The sequence below is a fragment of the Mobula birostris genome, chromosome 5, assembly GCF_030028105.1.
Source record: "Mobula birostris isolate sMobBir1 chromosome 5, sMobBir1.hap1, whole genome shotgun sequence".
NCBI lineage: Eukaryota > Metazoa > Chordata > Chondrichthyes > Myliobatiformes > Myliobatidae > Mobula > Mobula birostris.
In genome coordinates this window covers 181252639-181277310 of record NC_092374.1, presented here as the reverse complement: position 1 = coordinate 181277310, position 24672 = coordinate 181252639, and the positions used below count along the sequence as shown (strand labels likewise).

The 24672-nt window shown below is 42.2% G+C and overlaps 1 protein-coding gene across 2 annotated transcripts in view; it reads right to left on the bottom strand.

Moving 5' to 3' along the window:
• The window catches only part of LOC140198099 (uncharacterized), a 51212-nt gene that overhangs the window by 5114 nt on the left and 21426 nt on the right, over positions 1 to 24672 (bottom strand). The window contains exons 3-10 of one of the 2 annotated variants that reach the window (XM_072258999.1): positions 24181 to 24438; positions 14153 to 14269; positions 10590 to 10670; positions 8658 to 8780; positions 8487 to 8570; positions 6749 to 6847; positions 3123 to 3160; positions 1518 to 1585 (exon numbers count right to left, since the gene is read on the bottom strand). In XM_072258999.1, the coding sequence (XP_072115100.1) occupies positions 1518 to 1585; positions 3123 to 3160; positions 6749 to 6847; positions 8487 to 8570; positions 8658 to 8780; positions 10590 to 10670; positions 14153 to 14269; positions 24181 to 24438 (868 nt within the window). The remainder of the gene's footprint in view (positions 1 to 1517; positions 1586 to 3122; positions 3161 to 6748; positions 6848 to 8486; positions 8571 to 8657; positions 8781 to 10589; positions 10671 to 14152; positions 14270 to 24180; positions 24439 to 24672) is intronic. The other variant, XM_072259000.1, reaches the window with a different exon arrangement.

Below are 24672 nucleotides of genomic sequence, written 5' to 3'. Positions count from 1 at the left end.
TAAATGGACATTATACCCGTGAACACTAGCTCATTTTTTAAAATATATATTATTTCTGTTTTTTTGCACGATTTTCAATCTATTGAATATATGTATACTGTAATTGATTGATTTATTATTATTTTATTTTTTCTTTTATATTATGTATTGCATTGAACTGCTGCTGCTAAGTTAACAAGTTTCACAACACATGCCGGTGATAATAAACCTGATTCTGATTCTGAACCCTGCTCTAAAAGCTTACTCCCCTTACCCCTCCAGATCTTCATGATTATAATCTAGAACTCACTGATTGTAGCTGTGGTTAAAACTATAACATTCAAAGCTTTTAGAAATCAATTGTTCAGATAAATGAGAAAAAAGTAATTTGAAAGTCAGTGGGGGGTAGGGTGCAGAAAGCAATGGAATGAAACTAATGGGATATCTGTAACAAACCTGGCATAACATGTGAGTAGATTGGGAAAATCAGGTCAGCACAGGATCTCAAGAGAGAGAATTTGTAGAATGTCTGCAAGATGGCTTTTTAGAACAGCTTGTTGTTGAGCCCACTAGGGGATCGGCTGTACTGGATTGGGTATTGTGTAATGAACCGGAGGTAATTAGAGAGATTGAGGTGAAGGAACCCTTAGGAGACAGTGATCATAACATGATTGAGTTCACTGTGAAATTAGAAAAAGAGAAGCCGAAATCTGATGTGTCAGTATTTCAGTGGAGTAAAGGAAATTACAGTGGCATGAGAGAGGAACTGGCCAAAGTTGACTGGAAAGGGACACTGGTGGGAAAGACAGCAGAGCAGCAGTGGCTAGAGTTTATGCAAGAAATGAGGAATGTGCAAGACAGGTATATTCCAAAAAAGAAGAAATTTTCACGTGGAAAAAGGATGCAACCATGGTTGACAAGAGAAGTCAAAGCCAAAGTTAAAGCAAAGGAGAGGGCATACAAGGAAGCAAGAATTAGTTGGAAGACAGAGGATTGGGAAGTTTTTAAAACCTTACAAAAGGAAACCAAAAAGGTCATTAAGAGAGAAAAGATTAACTATGAAAGGAAGCTAGCAAATAATATCAAAGAGGATACTAAAAGCTTTTTCAAGTATATAAAGAGTAAAAGACAGGTGAGAGTGGATATAGGACCGATAGAAAATGATGCTGGAGAAATTGTAATGGGAGATAAGGAGATGGCGGAGGAACTGAATGAGTATTTTGCATCAGTCTTCACTGAGGAAGACATCAGCAGTATACGGGACACTCAAGGGTGGCAGGGAAGAGAAGTGTGCGCAGTCACAATTACGACAGAGAAAGTACTCAGGAAGCTGAATAGGCTAAAAGTAGATAAATCTCCTGGACCAGGTGGAATGCACCCTCGTGTTCTGAAGGAAGTAGCTGTGGAGATTGCGGAGGCATTAACGATGATCTTTCAAAAGTTGATAGATTCTGGTATGGTTCCGGAAGAATAGAAGATTGCAAATGTCACTCCGCTATTTAAGAAGGGGGCAAGGAAGCAAAAAGGAAATTATAGACCTGTTAGCTTGACATCCGTGGTTGGGAAGTTGTTGGAGTCGACTGTCAAGGATGAGGTTACAGAGTACCTGGAGGCATATGACAAGATAGGCAGAACTCAGCATGGATTCCTTAAAGGAAAATCCTGCCTGACAAGCCTATTACAATTTTTTGAGGAAATTACCAGTAGGCTAGACAAGGGAGATGCAGTGGATGTTGTATATTTGGATTTTCAGAGGGCGTTTGACAAGGTGCCACACATGATAAGAGCCCATGTAGTTACGGGAAAGTTACATACATGGATAGAGCATTGGCTGATTGGCAGGAAACAAAGAGTGGGAATAAAGGGATCCTATTCTGGTTGGCTGCCGGTTACCAGTGGTGTTCCACAGGGGTCCGTGTTGGGGCCGCTTCTTTTTACATTGTACATCAACGATTTGGATTATGGAATAGATGGCTTTGTGGCTAAGTTTGCTGACGATACAAAGATAGGTGGAGGGGCCAGTAGTGCTGAGGAAATGGAGAGTCTGCAGAGAGACTTGGATAGATTGGAAGAATGGGCAGAGAAGTGGCAAATGAAGTACAATGTTGGAAAGTGTATGGTTATGCACTTTGGCAGAAAAAATAAACGGGCAGATTATTATTTAAATGGAAAAGAATTCAAAGTTCTGAGATGCAACGGGACTTAGGAGTCCTCATACAGGATACCCTTAAAGTTAACCTCCAGGTTGAGTCAGTAGTGAAGAAGGCGAATGCAATGTTGACATTCATTTCTAGAGGAATAGAGTATAGGAGCAGGGATGTGATGTTGAGGCTGTATAAGGCGCTGGTGAGACCTCACTTGGAGTACTGTGGGCAATTTTGGTCTCCTTATTTAAGAAAGGATGTGCTGATGTTGGACAGAGTACAGAGAAGATTCACTAGAATGATTCCGGGAATGAGAGGGTTAACATATGAGGAACTTTTGTCCGCTCTTGGACTGTATTCCTTGGAGTTTAGAAGAATGAGAGGAGACCTCATAGAAACATTTCGAATGTTAAAAGGCATGGACAGAGTGGATGTAACAAAGTTGTTTCCCATGATGGGGGAGTCTAGTACAAGAGGACATGACTTAAGGATTGAAGGGCGCCCTTTCAGAACAGAAATGCGAAGAAATTTTTTTAGTCAGAGGGTGGTGAATCTATGGAATTTGTTGCCACGGGCAGCAGTGGAGGCCAAGTCATTGGGTGTATTTAAGGCAGAGATTGATAGGTATCTGAGTAGCCAGGGCATCAAAGGTTATGGTGAGAAGGCGGGGGAGTGGGACTAAATCGGAGAATGTATCAGCTCATGATAAAATGGCAGAGCAGACTCGATGGGCCGAATGGCCGACTACTGCTCCTTTGTCTTATGGTCTTATAAATCTGATGGGCCAATTGGCCTCCTTTTGCATTGTAACAATTCTATGGAACAACAGATTTTAAATTACTTTAAATTATCAAACATTTGGTACATGTTTAATGATATTGAGCCCCCAAATCCACTCTCTGCCCGAAGCCAGATTTACATCTCATTTTTATAAATACATATTAAATTAGCCTTATAACAGAGTTCCAGACAATTGCAGACATTTAGATAATAACATACCTGCTGTCTTACTTCAAGGCTTGCATGTTTGTTCCTGTCTATAAACAAATAAAATAAACCTTTATAAATTCCAGATAGTTAACAAAGAACATTGTTTCTTTCAATGTGGAAACTATACAAAGGGTGCAGAGGAGATTCACAAGGATGTTGCCTGGATTGGGAAGCATGCCTTATGAAAGTAGGTTGAGTGAACTCGGCCTTTTCTCCTTGGAGCGACAGAGGATGAGAGGTGACCTGATAGAGGTGTATAAGTTGATGAGAGGCATTGATTGTGTGGATACTCAGAGGCTATTTCCTAGGGCTGAAATGGCTAACACGAGAAGGCACAATTTTAAGGTGCTTGGAAGTAGGTACGGAGGAGATGTCAGGGATAAGTTTTTTTTTTAAGTGCAGAGAGTGGTGAGTGCGTGGACTGGGCTGCCAGTGTCGGCGGTGGAGGCAGATATGTTAGGGTCTTTTAAGAGACTCCTGCATAGATACATGGAGCTTAGAAAAATAGAGGGCTATGTGTAAACCAAGGTAATTTCTAAAGTAAGTACATGTTTGGCACAGCATTATGGGCCGAAGGGCCTGTATTGTGTTGTAGGTTTTCTATGTTTTTCATCACCATTTTTCTATGGAAAAGTCAGATTTGACTCAATCTCTCTTATATTTTGGTCCAGGTTAATGTGGTTTCCCTATAGTTGTAATTGAACACACCGTTGGGATTTTAAGGGCAACAGACATTAGAAGAAGCTAAATCATTAAAGGAAAAATCATTTTGCTCATTTTGTGGGGCTGATTTCATTGGGTGTACTGTGAAAGAATCTTTAAGTGGTCTGTGACTTTAAGACCTTAAGACCACAATGAGCAGAAATACGCCATTCAGCCCAACAAGTCTGCTCCACCATTCCATCATGGTAATCCCGGATCCCACTCAACGCCATACACCTGCCATCTCACCCTATCTTTTGATGCCCTGACCAATCTGGAAACTATCAACCTCCGCTTTAAATGTAGCCACAGACGTGGCCTCCACTGTGGTCTTGGCAGAGCATTCCACACTCTCTGGCTAAAATAAAATTGCTCCTTCCCTCTGCTCTAAAAGATCACCCCTCAATTTTGAGGCTATTGCCTCTAGATCTGGATAACCCCATCATAGGAAACATCCTCTCCACATCCACCTTATTTAGTCCTTTCAACATTCAGTAGGTTTCAGTGAGAACCCCCTGCATTTTTCTGAATTCCAGTAAGTACACGCCCAAAGCTGCCAAATGTTCCTTATACGTTAATCCATTCATTCCTGGAATCATCGTTGTGAACCTCCTCTAGACTCTCTCCAGTGAAAACATATCCTTTCTGAGATATGGGGCCCAAATACTGTTGACAGTACTCCAAGTGCGACCTGAGTAGTGTCCTATAAATCCTCAGCATCATCTCCTTACTTTCCACATACTCTATTCCCCTTAAAATAAAGGGCAACATTGCATATGCCTCCTTTACCACAGACTCAACCTGTATATTAACCTGCTGGGAGTCTTGCATGAGGACTCCTAATTCCCTCTGAACCTCTGATGTTTAAACTTTCTACCCATTTAGATAATAGTCACACTATTGTTCCTTTTACCAAAATGCATTATCATACATTTCACAACACTGTATTCCATCTGCCACTTCTTTGCCTATTCTTCCAATTTGTCTAAGTCCTGCTGCAATCGCATTGCTTCCTCAGCACTACCTACCCCTCTACCTATCAGTGCATCATCTGCAAGCTTTGCCACAAAGCCATCAATTCCATTATCTAAATCATTCACTAAGGATGTTAAAAGTATTTGTCCCAGTACTGACCCCTGAGGAATACTACTAGTCACTGGCAGCTGACCAGAAAATGCCCCCTTTATTCCCTCTCACTGCCTCTTGCCTGTCAGCCATTCCTCTATTCATGCCAGTATTTTTCCTGTAACACCACAGGATTTAATCTTGTTAAATAAATAATTTTATTTGGATATAAACTTCTGGACTCAACAAAGCACAGAACATGGATATACATAGTGCTAAAATGTTTGTGAACCCTGTAGAAATATCTCTATTTCTGCATAAATATGACCTAAATGTGATCAGATCTTCACTAGAACTAGGTAAAGAGAAGCTAATTAAATTAATAGCACAAAAACATTATATTTGTTCACTTATTTATTGAGAGAAATTATCCAATATTACATGTATTTCTTGGAAGATGTATGTGAGCCTCTGGGATAATGCCTTCTACAAAAGCTCTTTGGGGTCCGGAGTTCCAGTCAATGAGATGAGACTGGAGGAGTGGATTGCAGAGATGCCATACCCTATAGAACAGACGTAGAACGTCAGGTTATTGACAAAGCCTAACCCTTCTCAAGAAACATCCGTTCATGTGCACCATGCCTCGATCAAAACAACTTTCAGAGGACCTTACCAGTAGAATTGTAGAGATACATCAAACTGGAAAAGGCTACAAAAGCATTTCTAAAGACCTGAGTGTTCATCAGTCCACAGTAAGAGAAATTGTCTACAAATGGAGGAAAATTATTATTGTTGCTACTTCCCCTGGGAGAGGGCATCCAGTGAAGATCACACCAAGAGCAGAATGTGCAATGCTGGAGGAGGTGAAAAAGAACCGAAGGGTAACAGATAACACCTGCAGAAAACACTATAACTTGCTAAGTCTCTGTTCATGTGTCCAATACAAGAAAAACACTGAACAAGAATGGTGTTCATGGAAGGACACCATGAAGGAAACTACTGCTCTCCAAAAAACATTGCTGCACTTCTCAAGTTTGCAAAAGACTACCTGGATATTCTACAATGCTTCTGGGACAATGTTGTGAGGACAGGTGAGACAAAACTGGAACCTTTTGGCAGAAATGCACATTGCTATGTTTGGAGGAAAAAGGGCACTGCAGACCAACAGCAAAACCTCATCCCAACTGTGAAGCGTGGTGGAAGGAGCATCATGGATTGGGGCTGCTTTACTGCCTCCGGATCTGGACAGCTTGCAATTGTTGAGGGAACAATGAATTCAAAACTGTATCAAGACATTTTACAGGAGAATGTCAGAGTAGCAGTCCGTCACCTGAAGCTTAATAGAAGTTGGATAATGCAAGAAGACAATCATCCAAAAGACAAGAGTAAATCAACAACAGAATTGTTTCAAAAGAAGATTTGCTTTTTGAAATGGCCGAGTCAAAGTCCTGACCTTAATCCCATAGAAATGTTGTGAAAGGACCTGAAGCAAACAGTTCATGCAAGGAAGCCAGCAACATCCCAGAGTTGAAGCAGTTTTGTAAGGAGGAATGACCTAAAATTCCTCCAAGCCGAGGTGCAGAACTGATCAACGGTTACCGGAAACATTTGGTTGAGGTTATTGATGTACATGAGTAATTGAAAGCAAAGGTTCATATACTTTTTCCAACAAGTACATGTAATATTGGATCATTTTTCCTCAATAATTAAATGAACAAGTATAATGTTTTTTGTGTTATTTAATTAACTGGGTTATCTTTACCTAGTTTTACGACTTGCGTGATGGTCTGTTCACATTTTAGGTCAACAATTCTGAATTCTTCAGGAAGTGAAGATAATTATAGTATTTAATATGATTTGATACTTACAGCGATATGTTGCAAAGAGCACAGACATTATAATAACACAGCTGACCAGTAATGCAATCGGTATGCTCCATGTTAGGATGGTGGTGTGACAACTTTGATCTGAAAATGTGTGAGAAGGAAACACTGAGTAAGTTGAATGTCTCCCAATACAACACTTATTTAGCACTTTCACCATGGTAAAACAACCCAAAGAATTTTTAATCAGCATTAGCACACAAACTAGATACCATACCACAGAAAGAAACGCTATGACATACATAGGGAGACTTAAGGACTGGACAATTATGTGCACTCTTCTATCTAGAGTTTGTGCCAAACTGAGAAGGCTCAATCAAAAAGTAGTCAAGTAATGGACATAACCAATGGTCTGTATCCATAATCATGGTCTGTAACCAATGTCCCAGAGTATGTCACCATGCCTGGCTATATCTTTGCTCAAGATGACTCACCAAGAAAGCACAGCATGGTATGGAAGCAAAAGCCAGGGACTATTATTGATTATCCTCTTTACTGATTCTGAACTCCATAAATATCCTAAGCAAAGTCAAGTGCACTCAAAGGGGCCTCCTGTTTGCCACCAACTACCGTCCCTCAGCAAAATTAATTAGAACTCTCCACATTGAACACCTTTTAGAGGTGGCGTTGAGTAGAACAAGGAGACAGGATCTACTCTGGTCGGGGTCTTCAATGTCCAATTGTATAGCATCAGGACTGACCTCGCTGAAGGAGTTCTTAAGCAGACAGCTTGTACCAGGGTTGTGGCAAGAGAAAGGGAACCAAGCTGATGAAAAGCCTCTTCAGCCTCATCCACATAAATTAAGTTAGTAAATTGGTTTGCTATTTTCAAATTTACCGAGGTAGAGTGAAAAGATAATTTTGGTTGCCATCCATACTGATCATAGTATCAGTGCATTGAAAAGAAATGAAAATAAGAACAGAATGCAGAATATAGTGACCCAGTTACAGAGAAAGCGCAATGCAAGGAGACAAGGTACAAGACCAGGACAAGGTCGATTGTGAGGTCAAAAGGCCATTCAGTAGGATTATAACAGAGGGATACTAACTACCCTCGTTTTCAGGCTATAATATTTCCTGCCCGATGGAATGGTGGGGTGGCGGGGGGTGGGGGGGGGGTGGAATAAGAAAGAATGTCTGAAATCAGGAAGGTCTTTGATTATGTTGGCTGCTTTATCAAGGGAGCATGAAGTTTAGAGAGTCTATGAATTGAAGGCTGATTTTTGTGATATATGAAGCTGTTCCCAGCTCTCCCTGCAGTTTCTTATGGTCATGGGCAAAGCAATTTCCATACCAGACCGTGATACATCTTGATAGGATGTTTTGTACCGTGAATCTATAAAAATTGTGGAAGTGCCATATTTCTTTATCCTCCTAAGGAAGCAGAGCCATGGTGCACCTTCTTGGCCACGGCATCTACATGGTTAGACCAAGACAGGCTATTAGCGAGGTTCACTCCTAAGAACCTGAAGCTCTCAATCCTCTCGACATCAGCACTTTTGATGTAAACAGGAGCGTGTGCACCCCCTGAAGTCAACAACCAGCTCGATTGTTTAGCCAACATTGAAGTAAGGCTTGTATATCCACAGAAAATAACATGTACTGATTGCAGATTAATCTGGGTTTAACAGTGATGATGGGAGCGGCCAATTTGCACAGCACTTGTGACTTCAAAAACATGCTGAGTACACAGAAATGCCAACGTTTGCAACATTAGACTTACTGTTTTCCTGAATTTCTTCCTTTAGGACAGTGATTGAAATGGGGATTATAATGAAACCACTCAAGGCAATGAAATGTTGAGATCCTGTCAAAAGAAAATGATATAATTAGTTGCAAGTATAGTTTTACTGTTAAAGCAAGAAATTTTGTGCAATAATGAACTGTTCTTTACCTTTTTTCCCTTGGAATTTCCCATTAAAGGAGCAGCCAAATTTCAGAATGACAATTGGTGTAATTATGGCCAAAAGCAGGGCAGAGACAGTGCATAATGCAACAACTGGTATAAAGACAGCACCTGGAGGGAAGATTCAACAATACTGGTTAGTAATTCATAACACATTTAAATTTGTTTCTAATTCATATTTTGGGGGTCTGGGTAGACCTTGAGAGCACAGCTGGTGAAAATTCAAAGGATACAAAAGATTCAAAGTTCAAAGGATATAAGCAGTATACAACTTTGAGATTCGTCTTTTCCACAGACAGCCACCAAACAAAGAAAACCATGGTACCCATTCAAAGAAAAACATAAACCTCACCCCCCAAATGCAGAAAACAAATCACATAAATGGCAACAAGTACATCATACACCCCCCCTTCACGTGCAAATGGGAACAAGAAGGAATGATCAAAAGAACAGAAATATAAAATGCAAAATCAAAAGAGTCCATATTCAGTTCAGCTTAGTATTCATAACCTACAGGCTGCAAAGTTGCACAAAATAGTAACAGATAAAAGAGCAATTCGGAAATACATTCCAATCTATAAACCACAGACCCAGAACTTCGGTACCATCCTCTGTCAGCATCGAGGGAGAGCGAGGTCATTCAAGTGCAGGGAATTTTCCCTTGGGAGCAGTGAGCAAGGGGGCGGGGGGAGAGACTGTCACATGCAAACAACTTCCTCCGGCAGCAGCGAGCAAGAGGCTGGTATCAGGTGCTGAACACTCGCTCACATTCCACACTCGCCTCGCTGTTTCAATCCTCTTCAATGCATTCATTTTGAGATTGGTGAAAAATGGTGTTGATCTTGGGCTCGTGCCCATTTCTAAGCTTCTTCGGCGCGAGGCTTCCCATTCCATTCTTGTAGGCAGCAAAGCACCAGAAAATGCCACCATAGCGACACAAGACTCAGCAACCATGAACAGCAACATTTGCAAATCAGAATTGTTACGACTTGGAAGGGAATCAACTGGTGATTGTGATTTCATACACCCGCTGCCCTTTCCTTGGCAATTTGAGGTATGGATTTGGAAAGAAATGTCCTTCTAAGCTATCAATGTGAATACAGTGTGGGACAACCAAAAGAATTTTTGATGATAAGTTGAAGCATTATGAATAACATTTGGACTTGTACATTGGTTTGATCTTCTTGACAAAGATAGCTTTACCCTGATCTAGATACCCTTATTTTTGTCTGAGCCTAAGCCTTCTTACATGAGCAAATGAACTGCATACATTCTCCACAAGGATTTGGAGATGAACCCAGTAATTATTACTCTATTGCATTTTTCAGTTTCCTACTAATCATTCTATTCCTTACCAAATAGTTCTGTGTCCTTGAATGAAAATTGCAGAATAAGTTTTCAAATTTTGGATATTTCATTTCAATACATAGTTTCCATTGCATCAATTATGAATCGGTTCTTGATTAGCCAGGGCATCAAAGGGTATGTGGAAAAGTCAAGGGAGTTGGGATGACTGGAAGAATTGGGTCAGCCATGATTGAATGTCGCAGCAGACTCAATGGGGTGAATGGCCGACTCCTGTTCCTATATCTTATGGTCTTATGGTCCAATTTAATGTACTGAAGATTGTGTTATTCTTGCACTAACTGGAATTGATTCCCCTGAGGAGTGACCTTATACAGGTTATAAAGTCATGAGAACACATTGTCTTTTCCAGGTTAAGGAAATCTTGGTTGATGGTTTCAGAGATTCAAAGAGCATGTGAGGTGCCAGTTTTTCCACTGAGAGGGTGCTGGACATATGCAATAAGCTGCCAGAGGAAGTGGTAGAGGTAGGTACAATAACAACTCACAAAGGACATTTGGAGAGGGTCACTGAGCTTGAGAGGGATATGGACCAAACACATCTTTGTGCTCATACCTTTAATCGCAATCCAGGAGATGAGGGCAATGAAGCTACCAACAACAGACAAAATGTTGCAGTTAACGAGGCTCTGAAACACTACAGAGAAATGAACAATAACATTAGAATAGCTTAACTCCACTTCAACCTACTTGACAGCTATTTATAAATATGAATAAATTGTACACAACTATCATCTCAGGTAATATTGAAGGGACCTGGGTGGGTAAGATTGACAGTGACACTGGTGCTCATAGATTATTATGAAATACAAAGCTAACACTCGGTTTTACTCTCCCAAATTCACCTTTTTTGTCTCCTATTCTTCACTTTCAATAAAACACTAGGTGCACCTGGATTATTCATTGATTAAAACCATTAGTTTCTCTGCATCTTCCTTCATTTCCTTTTTCTTGTTGAACCAACCTCACCAAACATCTTCCACTGCCTAGTATGAAAACTTCTCTAAACACATGCTGATAATATCCAACTCCCAATCACAACACCATTTTAGAGTTCTGTTGGTGTATAATCCTAAAAGCGCCCCCTTCTCAAATACAGTTCCTACCATTTACAAATCAGACATCACCATTCTGTATCAAAACTCATTCATAAGTATTAACAGCCCATCCCCAAGCTCCACTACCTCTCCAAAGACATGTGACACGAGTAAACAGTTAATGTTTTGAGCCGAGACCCTTCAGCAGGACGGTGGACTGTTTACTCTTTTCCATAGATGCTGCCTGGCCTGCTGAGTTCCTCCACCATTTTCTGTGTGTTGCTTGGATTTCCAGCATCTGCAGAATTTCTGTTATAGGTGTTAGGTGAAACCAGGAGAGGGAGAGAGGTGAAGTAAAGAGCTGGGAAGTTGACTGGTGAAAGAGATAAAGGGCTGGAGAAGGGGAAATCTGATAGGAGAGGACAGAAAGGCATGGAAGAGAGGGAAGGGAGAGCAGCACCAAGGGGAGGTGATGGGCAGGTAAGGAGATAATGTGAGAGAGGGAAACGGGAGAAATGGGAATGGGGAATACTGAAGGGTGGGGCGGGGGGGCTTTACCAGAAGTTCGAGAAATTGATGTTCATGCCATCAGGTTGGAGGCTACCCGGAAGGAATATAAGGTGCTGCTCCTCCAACCTGAGTGTGGCCTAATCATGACAGTAGAGGAGGCCATGGACTGACATGTCAGAATGGGAACAGGCTGTAGAATTAAAATGTGTGGCCCCTGGGGACCCCGCTTTTTCCAGCAGATGGAGCAGACTCCCGATCTATGTTGTGCCTCACCAATATACAGGAAGCTATACTGGGAGCACTGGACACAGTAAATGACCCCCAACAGACTCACAGGTGAAGTGTTGCCTCACTTGGAAGGACTGTTTGGTGCCCTAAATGATAGTGGGGGAGGAGGTTTAGGGGGAAGATGTAGCACTTGTTCCGATTGCAAGGATAAGTGTCAGGAGGGAAATCGTTGGGGAGGAATGAATGGACAAGGGAGTCGCATAGGGAACAATCCCTGTGGTAATAGAAAGTAGGTGGAAGGGAAAGATGTGCTTGGAGGTGGGATCCCACTGAAAATGGCAGAAGTTATGGAGAGTTATGTGCTGGACACAGAAACTGGTGGGGAGGTAGGTAAGGAGAAGAAAACCATATCCCTGGAGGGGTGGCAGGAGATGGGGTGAGGGCAGACGTGTGCGAAATGGAAGAGATGCAGGTAAGAGCAGCATTGATGGTGGAGGAAAGGAAGCCCCTTTCTTTGAAGGAGGAGGACATCTCCGTAATTCTGGAATGAACTGTATATCTACATGCGTATTCTGCATTGTTGTATTTTTACTGATATTCCATATGGGTTTGTTGACGTATGTGCAGGAACTGAGTATCGTGTCGTGGGGGTGGGGTGGGAGGAGAGGTGGTGGGTGTCAGGACACTTATTACGTGATTGTTATTTTGTCTGTGCTTACTGTGTGTGGCTATAGTTAATGTGTCTTTGCACCTTGACTCCTAGTAACGCTGCCTCATTTGGCTGTATTCATTAGTATTCATATATAGTTAAATGACAATTAAACTTCAATTGAGTTCAAGTAAACTGAATTGAATTGAATTAAAAGCCTCATCCTGAGAGCAGATGCAGTGAGGATGGAGGAATTGAGAGAAAGGGGATGGCATTTCTACAACTAACAGGGTGGGAAGTATATTCCAGATAGCTATGAGAATTCACCCCTCCCCACTGATCTCCCTGCTGGCACTTACCTTGCAAGCTGAACAAGTGCTATACTTACCCCTATACCTCCTCCCTAACTACCATTCAGAGCCCCCAACAGTCCTTTCAGGTGAGGTGACACTTCATCTGTGTGTCTGTTGGGGTCATCAACTGTATTCAGTTCTCCCGGTGTTGCCTCCTGTAAATTGGTGAGACCCAACGTAGATTGGGAGCCTACTTCACAGAGCACCTATGCTCCATCCACCAGAAAAAGTGGGATCTCCCAGTGGCTAATCATTTTAATTCTACTTCCCATTCTGACATGTCAGTCCATGGTCTTCGCTACGGCTGTGATGAGGCCACACTCAGGTTGGAGGAGCAAAACCTTATGTTCCATCTGGGTAGCCTCCAACCTGATGGCATGAACATCAATTTCTCAAACTGCCGGTAATGCCACCGCTCCCCCTGCCCCCCACCATTCCTATTCCCTCTCTGATGCATCTCCTTACCCGCCCAGCAGCTCCCCCTGGTGCTCCTCTTCCTTCCCTTTCTTCCATGGCCTTCTATCCTTTCCTATCAGATTCGCCAATCCTAACTCTTTGCTTCACCCCTCCTCCCACTCCTGGTTTCACCTATCACTTGTGTTTCTTCCTCCACACCCCTCACCTTCTTACTCTAACTTCTCATCTTTTCTCCTCCAGTCCTGATGAAGAGACTCGGCCCAATCATTGACTGTACTCTGTCCCATAGATGCTGCCTGGCCTGCTGAGTTCCTTCAGCATTTCGTGTGTGTTGCTTGGATTTCCAGCATCTGCAGATTTTCTCTTGTTTCTGAGGTAAAATATTTTGAATGTATTTGCCTTAATGTATTGTCTTATTGCATTGGGTACAGAAAAGACTAAGAGACCCACAACATCTCACCTATAGTATTGATGAGACCCACAACATCTCACCTATAGTATTGATGGTTTGCACTCCAGAAAGGCTACGAACACCATGCTGTACACATATGCATTTCTGCCAATGAAAATGATCCATCATGTTTCACAGATGCCTAGTTTTAAAGCTGCCAAATCTGTTCTACTGCAAGTCAATCCTATTCAGCATGTTTGCAGAGAAACACAACATTGTGGAAGGTGCAAAGACTTGCCTTCACAAGGCCTGTCTGGCTCTCACTTCCACTAATACTATTGTCGGCAGAAGCATCCAGTACAGGCAGATTAGGAAGGACAAAGCCAAGTCAGTTTTTCCCTCCCATGCCTCAGACCCATTCTGACAGCGATATCATTCTGGCTAGCTGGTTGATTTATTGAGGTGATACCCAGCAAAACTCAGTGATGGATATTGAAGGCTCCCAACCTATTCAACATTGGACACATACAGTACCTTGGTTCGATTTCTTCTTCAACCATAACCGAGGCAAGAATCCATTATAAGATACCAAAGATGATACCAGTGCTGTGATTGACGCAATAATAATTATAGAGTCTTCACCAGAAATACCTGTTATTGAAATATTCACATAATAGAACAGAGTCAGAGAGTTATAAACAACAAAAACAGGTGCTTTGACTCAACTTGTCCATGTCAACCAAAGTATCTTTCTGAGATGGTCCCAGTTACCTGGGATTCCCAACCTGGGGTCAACAGAAATTCTATTGGCAAATTCTATTAGTCCATGGTGTAAAAAGATCCTGAACCCCTGCTCATAATCTTTTCTACACACATACCTCTCTGAATGTATTTTACATTTTGTAATAGCCTCTACTGCTTTATCTGACACCTTGATCCATATACCCACCCCCTCAAGTGTGAAACACCTTTCTCTCAGCTCCCCCAAGTCTTTCCCTTCTCACTGTAGTTTTAGACTCTCCCTACTTGGGAAAAGATTGCAACAATCCATCTTTCCTATGTTCCTCCTGATTGCTTTTAAAATTCTATTAAGGTCACCCACCTGATAGCCTCCTTTTTGCCAGTGAAAAGAGTCCAAGCCTATCTAATCACACAATTTAAAAAGGCATTTGAGAAAATGACCATTAGTACTCCCATATTTCAATACAGGCCATTTGGTAGACTCATCTGTCAGGAAATTGAAATTAAATTAGGGTTGATGTTGCTTCAAATCCATAATGATTGAAGGTTCTTGTCTACTGCATTACTGCAACTGAGTTATCATACCTCCAAGAATGCATGGTGAATGTGGTCTATTCAGCGATGCCTGCATTAATTTAGTTGGTTATTCAACTCATCACAGATCTTGATTAATTTATGTGTAGTTATAAAACAAAACCTTGATCTATCCAGTGTATTTTTAGAGAATGTGATGATTTATATGATTTCACTGTTGCAATTTGTAAGAGGAAGATTTAATCTGCTGAAACAGAAAATCTGATTTGTTAATAATGGTTGAGAAATAAATATTCTGGAGCACAAGAGTGAACTTAATCAGAATCAGGTTTAATATCACCAGCCTACATCGTGAAATTTGTTGACTTTACGACGGCAGTACAATGCAATACATTATAATGGGATAAAACACTGAATTGCAGTATGTACATATACATGCCTTCAGGCTTCTGTACCTCTCTCCTGATGGAAGCAATGGAAACAAGGAACGGCCTGAGTGATAGGGTTACTTAACGATGGAAGCCGTCTTTTTTGATGCATCGCTCCTTGAAGATGTCCTGGATACGACAGAGGTTAGTGCACATGGTGGAACTGGCTAACTTTACAACTCTCTGCAGCTTGCTTTGATCCTCTCCTTCTCTATTGAAAGAAGCACCACAACCAAAACAGGGCCATGGCCCAGAAAATACTTCTGGGATCTTGTGCTTACCTGCAGTACTTGCAGACTGTTATTCCCTACAGGGCGAAACCTAAAATCATGCCTTTTGTGGTTGGCTGCCAGTGACTAGTGGTTTTCCACAGAGGTCAGTGTTGGGACTACTTCTTTTTACACTGTGCATCAATGATTTAGATGATGGAATAGATGGCTTTGTAGCCAAGTCTGTAGATGATACAAAGATTGGTACAGGGGCAGGTAGTGTTGAGGAAACTGGTAGGCTGCAGAAGGACTGAGACAGATTAGGAGAATGGGCAAGTAAGTGACAAATAAAATGCAATGTTGGAAAATGCATGGTTGTGCATTTTAGTAGAAGAAATAAATGAGCAGACTATTTTCTAACTGGCAAGAAAATCGAAAATCTGAGATGCAAAGGGACTTCGGAGTCCCTATACAGAAACCCTAGAAGTTAACTTGCAGGTAGAGTCAGTGGTGAGGAAAGCAAATGCAATGTTAGTATCCATTTCAAGTGGTCTAGAGTGCAGAAACACGGTGTGATGCTGAGGCTTTGTGAAGCACTGGTGAGGACTTGCCTTGGATATTGTGAACTGTTTTGGGTTCCTCATCTAAGAAAAGATGAGGGAAGAGATGTACTGGCACTGGGGGGAGTGGTTCAGAGGAGGCTCGCACGGATGATTCTGTGAATGAAAAGATTATCGTACAAGGAACGTTTATTGGCTCGGTTTGTACTCACTGGAATTTAGAAGGATGAGGCAGGATCCCATTTAAACATTTCAAATGTTGAAAGGCTTAGACAGAGTAGATGTGGAAAGGATGTTTCCCATGAAGAGGAAGTCTAGGACAAGAGGGCACAACCTCAGGATAGAGAGGCACCCATTTAAAACAGAGAAGGGGAGAAAATTCTTTAGCCAGAAGGCGATGAATTTGTGGAATTTAATACCACATGTAGCTGTGGAGGCCTGGTCGTTGGGTGTACTTAAGGCAGAGTTTGATAGGTTCTTAATTAGACAGGTCATCAGATGTTATGGAGGGAAGGCTGGGGAATGGGGCTGACGAGGGGAAAATAGGATCAGCCATGATTGAATTGGGGAGCAGACTCAATGGAACAAATGGCCTAATTCTGCTCCTATGTTTTATGGTCTTATGAATGTCTCTGATGCTTCACTCCAGATGTGGTAAACACCTTTCATGAACACTTTGAAAGAGAGAATAAAACTACACCTGTGTGAATCGCTACAGCAAACATGAGGAAACCTGCAGATGCTGGAATTTCAAGCAACACACAAAAGTTGCTGGTGAACACAGCAGGCTAGGCAGCATGTATAGGAAGAGGTACAGTCGACGTTTCAAGCCGAGACCCTTCGTCAGGACTAACTGAAAGAAGAGCTAGTAAGAGATTTGAAAGTGGGAGGGGGACGGGGAGATCCAAAATGATAGGAGAAGACAGGAGGGGGAGGGATGGAGCCAAGAGCTGAACAGTTGATTGGCAAAAGGGATATGAGAGGATCATGGGACAGGAGGCCTAGGGAGAAAGAAAGGGGGAGAGGGGAAGCCCAGAGGATGGGCAATAACAGATGGGGTACGAGGGGGAGGTGCGGCATTAACGGAAGTTAAAGAAGTCAATGTTCATGCCATCAGGTTGGAGGCTACCCAGACGAAATATAAGGTGTTGTTCTTCCAACCTGAGCTCACCCTGAGCTCTGATGTACCTGGTAGGCCACTGAAAACCTGTGCCAACCAGCTGATGGGAATATTGAAGAACATCTTCAATCTCTCACTGCTGCTGTTGGAGATTCCCAGCTGCTTCAAAAGGGTGACCATTACACTGGTGCCCAAAAGGAGCTGGGTGAGCTGTCTCAACAACCATTGCCCAGTAGCACTCATGTCTACTGTGATGAAGTACTTTGAGAGGTTGGTCATGATGAGAATCAACTCCTGCCTAAGCAAGGAGCTGTACCACTGCAGTTTGCCTATCACCAATATCCATCTACAGTGGATGCAATCTCACTGGCTCTCCACTTAGCCATGCATCACCTGACAACAGTAATACCTGTGTTAGGCTGCTGTTTATTGATTACAACTCTACGTTTAACACCATCATGCCCTCAGTACCAATCAACAAGCTCCAAACTTGGGCCTCTTAACCCCCCTTTGAAACTGGATCCTTGACTTGCTCAACGGGGGATGACAGTCAGAATAGATTGGAAACAATGGTCTAGTCTCTCTACACCCATAACTGTGTGGTGAGGCCTAGTTCAAACGCCATCTACAAATTTGCCGATGACATAACTAACGTTGGCAGAATGTCAGATGGTGACGAGGAGCAAGACAGATCAGCTAGTTAAGTGATGTCGCCACAAGAACCCAGCGTTCAATGTCAGTAATTCCAAAGAACTGATTGGGGACTTCAGGGACAGGAAGTCGAGGGTACACTCATCAGTCCTCATCAAGGGATCAACAGTGGGAAGGGTGAGCAGTTTCAAGTTCCTGGGTGCAACATTTCTGAAGATCTATACTGGGCCCAGCACATTGACACAATTACAAAGAGGGCACAACAGAGGCTACATTTCATTAGGAGTTTGAAGACACTTAGTATGTCATAGAAACATAGAAAATAGGTGCAGGAGTAGGCCATTCGGCCCTTCGAGCCTGCACTGCCATTCAGTATGATCATGGCTGATCATCCAATTCAGAACCCTGTACCTGCCTTCTCTCCATACCCCCGATCCCTTTAGCCACAAGGGCCATATCTAACTCCCTCTTAAATATAGCCAATGATCTGGCCTCAACTGTTTCCTGTGGCAGAGAATTCCACAGATTCACCACTCTCTGTGTAAAGAAGTTTTTCCTAATCTCAGTCCTAAAAGGCTTCCCCTTTATCCTCAAACTGTGACTCCTCATTCTGCACTTCCCCAACATCAGGAACAATCTTCCTGCATCTAGCCTGTCCAATCCCTTTAGAATTTTATATGTTTCAATAAGATCCCCCGTCAATCTTCTAAATTCCAGTGAGTATAAGCCTAGTCGATGGATTCTTTCATCATATGAAAGTCCTGCCATTCCAGGAATCAATTTTGGTGAACCTTCTTTGTACTCCCTCTATGGCAAGAATGTCTTTCCTCAGATTAGGGGACCAAAACTGCACACAATACTCCAGGGTGTGGTCTCATCAAGGCCTTGTACAACTGCAGTAGTACCTCCCTGCTCCTGTACTCAAATCCTCTTGCTATGAATGCCAGCGTACCATTTGCCTTTTTCACTGTCTGCCATACCTGCATGGCCACTTTCAATGACTGGTGTATAATGACACCCAGGTCTCGTTGCACCTCCCCTTTTCCTAATCGTCCATCATTCACATAATAATCTGTTCTCCTGTTTTTGCCACCAAAGTGGATAACCCCACATTTATCCACATTAAATTGCATCTACCAAGTATTTGCCCACTCACCTAACCTATCCAAGTCACCCTGCGTCCTCTTTGCATCCTCCTCACAGCTAACACTGCTGTCCAGCTTCGTGGCATCCGCAAACTTGGAGATGCTGCATTTAATTCCCTCATCCAAGTCATTAATATATATTGTAAACAACTGGGGTCCCAGCACTGAGCCTTGCGGTACCCCACTAGTTACTGCCTGCCATTCTGAAAAGGTCCCGTTTATTCCCACGTTTTGCTTCCTGTCCGCTAAACAATTCTCTATCCACATCAATACCTTACCCCCAATACCGTGTGCTGCATGTTTGCACACTGATCTACGACCTTGTCAAAAGCCTTTTGAAAATCCAAATATACCACATCCACCTGTTCTCCCCTATCCACTCTACTAGTTACATCCTCAAAAAATTCTATGAGATTCATCAGACATGATTTTCCTTTCACAAATCCATGCTGACTTTGTCCGATGATTTCACCGCTTTCCAAACGTGCTGTTATCACATCTTTGATAACTGACTCTAGCAGTTTCCCCACCAAAGACGCTCACAGATTTCTACATATGTACTGTGGGGAGCACTCCAACTAATTGCATCACCGTCTGGCATGGAGGGGTCACTGCACAGGATCATAGACAACTGCAGAAAGTTACACACGAGCCAGCTCCATCATTGGAACTTGCATCCCCAGCATCGTGGATATCTTCAGATGGCAAATCTCAAAATGTGGTATCCAGCAATAAGAACCCCCATCACCCAGGACACGTTTTCTTCTCATTGCGACCATCAAGGAGGTCGTACATGAGCCTGAAGTCATATATAATGTTTTAGTAACAGCTTTTTGACAACAACCATAGAATTTTTGAATGGACAATGAAACCAGGTACACTAAATCGTTATTTTTGTCTATTTTGCTCTCTTTTGCACTTATTTAATATCGTTACTGGTTGTATTTTTAATTATGTATTCCAATAACCTACTGCTGCCCAAAGCAAATTTCATGACATGTGCCAGTGATATTAAACCTGGATCTGATTCTGATTAAGATATTAGAATGAGATCTGAACACACAATCTGGAATTCAGAGGTGAGAATACTGCCACATCAGGCAGAGCTGACACCAATGGAAAAGTTCACTGTGGGCAATAACGGAGGGAAAGACATTACATTGATTCTTAGGGAACTATCAAATAGAACTGTCAGTGCCTCACCTGCTGAGAGCCTATATTAGGGACTGTGAGCAAATTGTCAGCTGATGGAAAATTGCTGAGGGCATGTTTTCATTGGGTGATACTTCAGTGCAACCTCATGAAGTTAACCCAGTACTTAATCTACTTACAAGGGATACTGATACCATAAAGAGTTAAATGAAAGAGGTAAAAATGTTCTCCAAAAGAGATAAAGAGGCCTCTTGTGATTTTAAAGATGACATCCAAAACAACTACTGACATCATTTATCAACGAAAGGAGAAATCTTCTTAATGGTTTTAATTGAAGCATTGCTTGGAACATAGCAGATTGGAATCACCTTCTCCTGATCCAGTGAGTGTGCATAAGCACAGGAAGATGTAATGTAGGTATCAAAAGCTGAAAATATCAGGTAATTGTTCCAGCTCAGCAGGTGTCTAAATATTTTTGGTAAGAAGGAGGAAATAGTCAGGATTGGGAACAAATCAATGAAATTAGTCATATGTGGTACCAGAGTGTGTGCTGACTGAACAACAGCATGTTTTATACCACATGTTATTTTTGTACAAGTGTGTTAATGAAAGATAACTTATCTCTGTTCCCCACTGTAGGCTCAAGTTTTATTTTCTCTGCACAATCTCTACAGAAGGGTTTGCCCGAGTAGTCTCTCATCATATATAACACTGGGCAGCAGATGCTGGCAGATTACTTGATCTGACACACAGAGCTAATCAGCAATAGTCAGGATGTGATCGTTGTCCCACATACCACTAGTTAAAAGAAAGTAAAAATCAGTCAGTCTCCCCATTTGCAATCCCTGTAAAGTAAATTCCACACTCAGACTGATTATACATTCCTGCCAGGTGCAGTGCTGTCATATCCAAGAAGCCTGATATCCTACACTTACGGTCAAACCTGCCCGGTTTGTAAAGGCCAAATTTATACTTGTGCGTCAAATCGATGCCATATGTATGGCATAGCTGTGTACCCTACACTATAGCCTGACGTGCACCTCCCCAAAAATGTAACTACACATCGCAGTGAAACAGGCCGCAACAACTGTGATTTGTCTGCTTGGTAGCATCGCATTTCCTCCCACGCTGCACTAGCTTCCCATTGGGCGACTGAAGGGCAGGGAAGGAACTCTGGCTGCAATGCTTTCCATGAGGCTTTACAGACCTCGGAAATTATGGAGGACCCTGTGCTTGACGCCAGTTTGTAGCTAGCTGCTACAGCCTGTTGACTTCCACCTGAAGTTAAAAGTCGAATGGTGATTGCCGGTCTCTGAGTATACTGTGTGTACGCTGATGAAAAATAAATGGTTGGAGACGATGAACCAAATCATCAAATCTACCTGCCGTCATCCGAAAATATTCCAAATGCATTTCCTTGTTCATGTCTCTCAGTGGCCGGACAAGCGCAGAAAATTCACCCTCCTTCAGTTTCACTCACCATTGTTTGAAGTTTGAGTTTCTTCGTGTTGCGTTTCAACACAAAGAAACTCAACACAGTGGCATAGAAACCCCACCGCCAACTAGCATTTTGACGGTGAATTGCAGAGCAATGCAAACACACCAACGCACAAGTATAAATGCTCACAACGGCGTAGCCCACTTGCGTAGGCTACAGCGTAAGCTAGTACACACAAGTGTAAATCAGCGTTAAGTTGCTTGAGCCATGACCAAGAACTGAAGACCAAGAAAAATCTACTTCAGTATACTTATGTGAAAAAGGATACTAAACAAATCAATATGATAGTTGGTAACTGTGGGTGGCAAGAGAAAGGTTTGGATCTGAAATTCAGAAACTGCAATACACCCTATCCTCATTATATGCGAGGGATACGTTCCTTGAAGTTGACGCATAATGTGAAATTGCATAATGTGAATAATTATTTAAATAGAGAAAATAAGGATGCGTTCCAGAGGGCTTCCTAAATATATTTTATCTGTAATTTATTCACATTTTTATACCAATACAACACAAAAACAGTACTACAAGACAACATTTATATTATATTTAATCAATTTATGGTAATATTCAATGTAATAAATCATAGAAAGTTAACATCCTCTGGTGTACAGTACTCACCAACAGCAGCAGGTGTGATCGGTCTGGGAGATGAGTGGTTGTTGTGGGTCGGGTAGCTTTACATGGATAAGGTGGATGGCTGTGGTCGTCAGGATAATATCAAGCACAGCAAGGGGTGAAGGAGTGAAGGAAGACTCACAGAACTCTTAGAACTGCCGGCAGCGGAAGATTACAGCGATTTACATAAAGTGGTGAGGGTTGTTTGTTTGGCAGCATTTTGTTTTAAATTTGCTTGTAGGGAAGAAGGGTTGACAGCAGGGAATGACTGAAATGCTGACTCCGTTCTATACTTGGATCCATGTCCATCGCCATTTGTGCCAAGCGTTCCGACTTCCACCATTCCTTCACCGTTGGTAATCTCACGGGATTTTCAAAATCATCTGTTGCTTGCAGCATCTGAGAGACAGTTCACCGTAAAAAAATACTTATGCCTTGAATGTGGATCACACTGGTCGAGTGGTTGAATCAGCAATGTTGTGTTAGGCGGCAGGAAACGCACTGTTATGTTAGGATGAATGCTGTCCAAATGTTTAGGATGGGCTGGCGCATTGTCAAGCAACAAAAGAACTTTAAAGGCAAGATTCTATTCCCAGCAGTAGCATCCCAGAGCTGTGTTACCTTCAGCTGATGCCGCGCTGTTTATAATTTCCAACTTTTTTTCAAGTGTTAAAGCGATTCTCTGCCGCTTGGCTGATGGCCCAAGACATGACATTGGATGCTTAGGAGGCATAGTTAAATATTTCAAGCACAAAATCACTGCACTGTAGGTAAAACCAGCAAAAGTTTAAGATCGCACATCCACACTTTGCCAAGACCAATGCGAGAGTGGGGGGAGAGAGATTGTGAGGCGCGCGCGCTGGACTCGTATTGGCGGGAAAGTGGTGCTTCTCATCCAAACAGTGAGACTGTGAGGTGTGCGCACGTGACTTGTATTGGCAGGAAGGCAGTGCTCCTTGCATAACTGTGAGTTTAGGATGAATATAACGAGACGTTGGTAGAAATAGGTTCCTCACATAACTGTGAATCCTCATAGACCGAAGACTCATATAACGAGGACAGGTGTATTATAAAACCAAGACGCAACAGATTCTACAGATGCTGGAAATCTAGAGCAAGATACACAAAACATGATGGAATCAATTTCTCTAACTTCCTGTAACCACACACTGTTTCCCATCAACCTCCACCTCCACCACTGCCCTTTGTTTTCCCTTATTCCAATGGCCTCTCACTTCAGCTCTTCGCCAACACCGACCTCATGACTGTCCATCACCTCTCTCTGGTTCCCCACCTCCTTCCCTTTGTTTCATGGTTGACTATCCTGTCAGATTCCTCCTTCTTCAGCCCTTTACTGCTACCACCTCTCACCTCATAGCTTCTCACATCATTCCCTTTCATCCCTCTTCTCATATTTCCTGCCAGCTCGTTGTCCTTCCCCTCCCCCCAACCTTATATTCTGGATTCTGCCTCCTTCCTTTCCTGTCCTGATGAAGGATCTCTACATGAAACGTCAGCTGTTCATTTCCTCCAATAGATATAGTCTGACCCATTGAGTTGTCCAGCATTTTGTGTGTGTGTTGTTCATGTTGTTAAACTAATTAGATTTCCCCAAAGAATTCAAAAAGGCATCGTCTCACCCAATCCCCGTCACAGAACAGTTCAGAATCCACCAACTTCTCCTGATTACCCTTCCCCTCATCTTTTTCTGAGTGATTGGCAATCCTTTCACGCAGCCAGGAGTCACCCATCCTCACTCAGTCAAACACTTTGTAAATTGTAGCAAAATATCTATTAATTCCACTATTGGCAATCTTTGCTACTGTTTGATTAACACAGCCTGCATTCCAAAGTCCACAAAGATCATGACATATACCTTTAAGAAATCTCTATAAATGAAGCTTACCTGGGGGATTTATGGTGTAATTTGCCTGGACAGAGCTGACAGGATTGGTAGCAACACAGGTATACTTTCCACATTCATTTGTCAAGTCCGTCAAGATGATGAGGCTTCTGTTTTCATCAATTAACCAGTGACGCTGTGAGATTTTCCCTCCATTTTTCAGCCATTCATATTTATGAGGATTTCCATCAACCTCACAGGTGAGTTGCATGGTGTTGCCAGGGTTGCTATAGCTCCTTATGAAAGTTTTCAACAGCTTATCTAGAGGGAAAAATGTTGAATAATCAGCAGTAATATTTCATTCTTTTTTTCAAATTAGCCCTCATTGGTCGAGTTATGAACAAATAAATGCATTTTACTGAATGATTGTAGATCAACAGAATAAACCAAAAAACATCAGATGATAGGACAGTTTGAAATTGGAGCCAATGCTTTATGTGTGAAATTTGAACACTTTTCCACACAAAGGATATTTGAAATTTTCTTCCACAAAAG